The 4,168-nt window shown below is 42.8% G+C and overlaps 1 protein-coding gene across 2 annotated transcripts in view; it reads right to left on the bottom strand.

Moving 5' to 3' along the window:
- igsf11 (immunoglobulin superfamily member 11) overlaps positions 1 to 3,913 on the bottom strand; it is a 123,900-nt gene extending 119,987 nt beyond the window's left edge. The window contains exon 1 of one of the 2 annotated variants that reach the window (XM_085184122.1): positions 3,329 to 3,913. In XM_085184122.1, coding sequence (XP_085040248.1) covers positions 3,329 to 3,389 — 61 coding nt within the window. In that variant the 5' untranslated portion in view covers positions 3,390 to 3,913. The remainder of the gene's footprint in view (positions 1 to 3,328) is intronic. The other variant, XM_085184123.1, reaches the window with a different exon arrangement.
- Positions 3,914 to 4,168: the final 255 nt, after the last annotated feature.

Raw genomic sequence — 4,168 nt, 5'->3', positions numbered from 1 at the left:
TCCTCTCTCTCATTGGCTTTAACTAGCAGCCAAATAGCCTAACAAAATAAAACGGTGACAATTTGAAGTGGCAAAAAAAGGCATTCTGGTAAATATGCAGTTGTTTCTCACTGGACCTGATGGTCATTGAAATATACTGTAATTACTGATGAAAATAAAAGATGATAATATTGCGACTGAGTCCAAAAGAGAAAAGGATCCAAATATAGAACTGAAGGAACCAGGAAGAACATGCCAAACTTTACTGCTGGGCTTTCTGAACATGGGCATGATGGCAGTCAGCAATGAAAAGAAAACACAAGGGTGCACGCAAACCAAAAACAAAAAAATCACTTTTAAGGAACACAACACTCCAATCTGGCGATTTGGGAGAACTACATAGGAGGTTTTTATACTTAGAGGAATAATGAGTGGACCAGAAACAGGTGATACAGAAGACTGGCAGGAAAAAGAACAAGGCCTACAAGATGAGACTGGAAATGACTTGAGCAATAAGTATAACAATAACCCAAAATCAAAAAACATATCATTGTTTAGCACACTTTTCTTCATCCAGACAGGTTGTTGTCTTATGGTCTGCAGATCTGGTGAGTACTCCTGCTGGAAGTAGATGAAATCTAATTTTTGGGACGGATTGAGTTGGAAAGTGGACTTGCAAACATGACAAAACGCAGCAACCGACACGACAGATAAACCAAACTCACTGTGTAACTTTGATGCCGCCACTTTCGGCAGAGCCCCATGAGGTTAACAAGCTCACAGAGCGAGCAGGAAGGAGAATTGGTCTAAGTTCTGCTTTGAAGCAGGCATGAATGCCCTGAATGCCAATGAGCTCTGAGAAACAGACCATGTTGTCTCTTTTTAACGCTTATTCTCGCTGAACTCTTCGGTCCAAACCTGAAGACAGCGGGCTAATCTGAGCGCTTCTGTGTATTCAAACTTGAAGGATTCTATAGGAAGCGTTACGCAGGCGAGTAAACCAGACAAAAGCAGTTGAAAAGTTCAGAGCCACCAGCTCCGCTCGAATTCAATTTGCTGAATTGACTGAACCTCGGGATCTGTCCCTGCTACGCCCTTGAGGGCTGTTCTGGGTGTATCTTTAAATCAGGGCACGGTAACAGAGCGGCCCTGTGTTGGTATCACCACGGGTGTTCATTGTGACAACAGCTGAACTAATCTGTTTATCAGCATAGAGCCTCCACTGTTCATTCTTCTAACTTTTACAAACTTTCCTCAAATGATCCCAGCACTGCAGATCCAGACGACCACAACTTTTCTTGCGAGGCTGCTGTTGAGATGAATCCATTTCTAACTGAGAAGAGGGGATACAATATTTATGTGTAACTGGGAAGCGCTGATGGCTGAAGAGGACACGACATGTCCTCTAACTAATGCTGAAATACGAAGGGCCCTGCCATGAACTAGGCCATGATTGATGCCTGTCCGAGGAACTCATGAATTTTACTTCCTTCTGTTGCTTTTTCCTGCTTTTTAAAGCTTTTCCATTTTTCATGCTTCTCTGTGGACATCCTAAGGCACTTGTGAACAAAAAGTAGGGTTTTTTTGCCACACATGTGAAGCAAAACTACAACAAACTAATATATATGTATAAAGTCTCATGTGTAATATCTTCAAAAACAATCAGATGTCTATTAAGACTGATCTCATCATCCTAGAGACTATGTTTGGCGTGAAAAAGTTGAGGTCAACAAACACAGAAGCCACCATGAACAATACAGACTTTGCTGCATCAGAATTTATTTATAGCAACACTGGCAGCTCCCCAGCAAGACAGCAAAAGGAGAGAAGAAAAGCTGTCCTGCTTCTCTCTGAGCAAGTTGTCTTGTTACAGAGATGCTGAACTCACATCGGTCTTACAGTTACTTAACCTAAAGTCAATGCAAAGCTGAGGTCTTTTGAGCCGGACAGACACATGGAGTGACCACAGTTCACGATGTACTATCATGGGCGTGTACATATGTGTGTAACCCTGAGTGAAGCTGACGAGAGGCCATGCATCCACTCACCGCAGAGGTACCCACAAGCCAAATAAGCAAGCAGTGGAGTAAAAACACCTGGGGAATCCGGCTAAATTGAATCTTGCACAATTGTTCGGTCCAAATTGACATATCAGACTGGTGTGTGTGTGTGTGTGTGTGTGTGTGTGTGTGTGTGTGTGCGTGTGTGTGTGTGTGTGTGTGTTTCCAAGGTTCAGTGCAAATGTTGCATGAAGCTCTGAGAGGAATCAGTCAATATTCAAGCATGTCTCTGCTCTGCTCTGACGTGTTTTTCAATAAAGATGTGGACCTCAGGTGAGGTCCACATCCATCCTTATTCAGTGGGGGAAACATCATATCTGCAGCAATATATTTAGTCTATAAACGGCAGGCTGTTAATATTTTCTTTAATGTTAACTTAATCTTGTTTTTCATGAATTCCTTCGTCTCACCTAAAGCTTTAATAGGACGCACAAGGACTTGTTTTCAAAATTTTAAACTTTGGTTTATTTTATAGCAGCAAGTGTGACAAACTCACTAAACTTGCAGGCACTCTCAGCGAGAACATTGTTAAATTACTGCAGGGATAACAGCACCGCTGCCCTAAGAAGAAAGGGAAGGTAAACAAAAGCGCACACATATACATAACTGCTATTTGTGCACGCACACAATAAAATTCCCATCGGAGGGCTATAGGAACATCCAGTGATTTTCCTTTGGGGCTGCTCGCTCTCCTGTGCAGCCTGATCATCATACTCCTCGTTAATCGGGCGGATTACCAGCGCAACCCTCCACCGTCTGCTCCGTTTCTATTTTAAAACACAGACACTACTGTACCACGTTTTAAAGTGTATCAGTGGTTAAAAGAAGGGGCGGGTGTGGGGGGAGAAGAAAATCAGACTTCGGGTTGTGTAAGGTGGCCACAAGGAAAACCAAGCAGTGCGCATATGGATAAGACGTGCACAGTCAAAAGTGCTCGGTGGGGATAGCGACTAGCAAAAGGCTGAAAAGTCTTTTTTTTTTTTGTAATGCCGGGGATTTGTCAGCGTGATCCAAACACAAAGTATTAAGGAGGGCTGGGATCATATGGCTTTTGGAGAGGCAGAGCCCAAGAGACAATTTAATTCCAGGTTCCAAGGGTTCCAAGTCTGTTTTTATTATACCAGTTATAGACATATATGGTCATGGTGACTTATCCAAGTTACAAAAGAGCCACATTATTATTAGTAGTAGTAGTATTAGTAGTAATAGTAGTAGTATCATTAACCTACCAGGCGCTTTCAGCTTATAGTTGGCGCACAGACTACGTTTCCAAGTGTCATATAACTTACCCTCCATGCAGAAAATGACCATCCAGGCTATCCATAGATCTGAGTTATGGAACTTCACCATGGCTGGTAACTGTTCAGTAGTAACTCACTTTCAATTTAAGACCACTTCCTCCTTTCTTTATGGAGGTCTCCGCTCACAGTTTCCTCAAAGAGAAGTAATTGTTCCTTATAACAACATGTAAGTGATGTGGGGGCTTTTACGCAGCGCGCATTCTCCAAACGCTATCCACCAATCCACCTTTCTATCCAGCAGGCACTCTTCTTCACTTCAGAGCTTCTTTTTAAAACTAACTAGCCTCCCTCCCGTTCTTTGGTAGCCGCTGGACACTCCAAGGCTATTTTCTTTCCCCGACCACTCCAATCAGTTTACGCACGCTTGGAGGAAAAAAAAAAAGAAAACGAAGAATCACTCTCCACCTGCTGATGTTCCAAAAGTCTGTCCACTCTCGCTGGAAGTAACTTACAAATACGACTGAAACTGATACTTTCCGCGCCCGCTCGGTGATTCTCTCCAACGCGTCTTGTTGCGCTCCATGGTTTTTCGTCTGTTCGGCTGCAGCTGAGCAGACCCGAGCGTAAGTCGGAAAGTGTGGGGGAAATGTCCCACTTCCGGTCGCTGTTTTTCAAAGTAAACGAAAGAAAAAAAATCAAATGGGAGGTATTTGATAGAAAAAATTATAAAGTCAAATCGTCACGATTGTTAGATGGGGATAAAGGTCAGACGTGTCAGTACCTTCAATCATGCCTGAATTGCCTCACCGATCATCTTTACAATTTACTGCAGTCATGAGGTCGATACATATGAACACTGGTGGGTTAACATTTCATTTTTACTTTTCT

Source organism: Neolamprologus multifasciatus, chromosome 14, assembly GCF_963576455.1.
Source record: "Neolamprologus multifasciatus chromosome 14, fNeoMul1.2, whole genome shotgun sequence".
Taxonomy (NCBI): domain Eukaryota; kingdom Metazoa; phylum Chordata; class Actinopteri; order Cichliformes; family Cichlidae; genus Neolamprologus; species Neolamprologus multifasciatus.
Note: the sequence above shows the minus strand (reverse complement) of the source record. Positions and strands in the feature narration are given on the sequence as shown.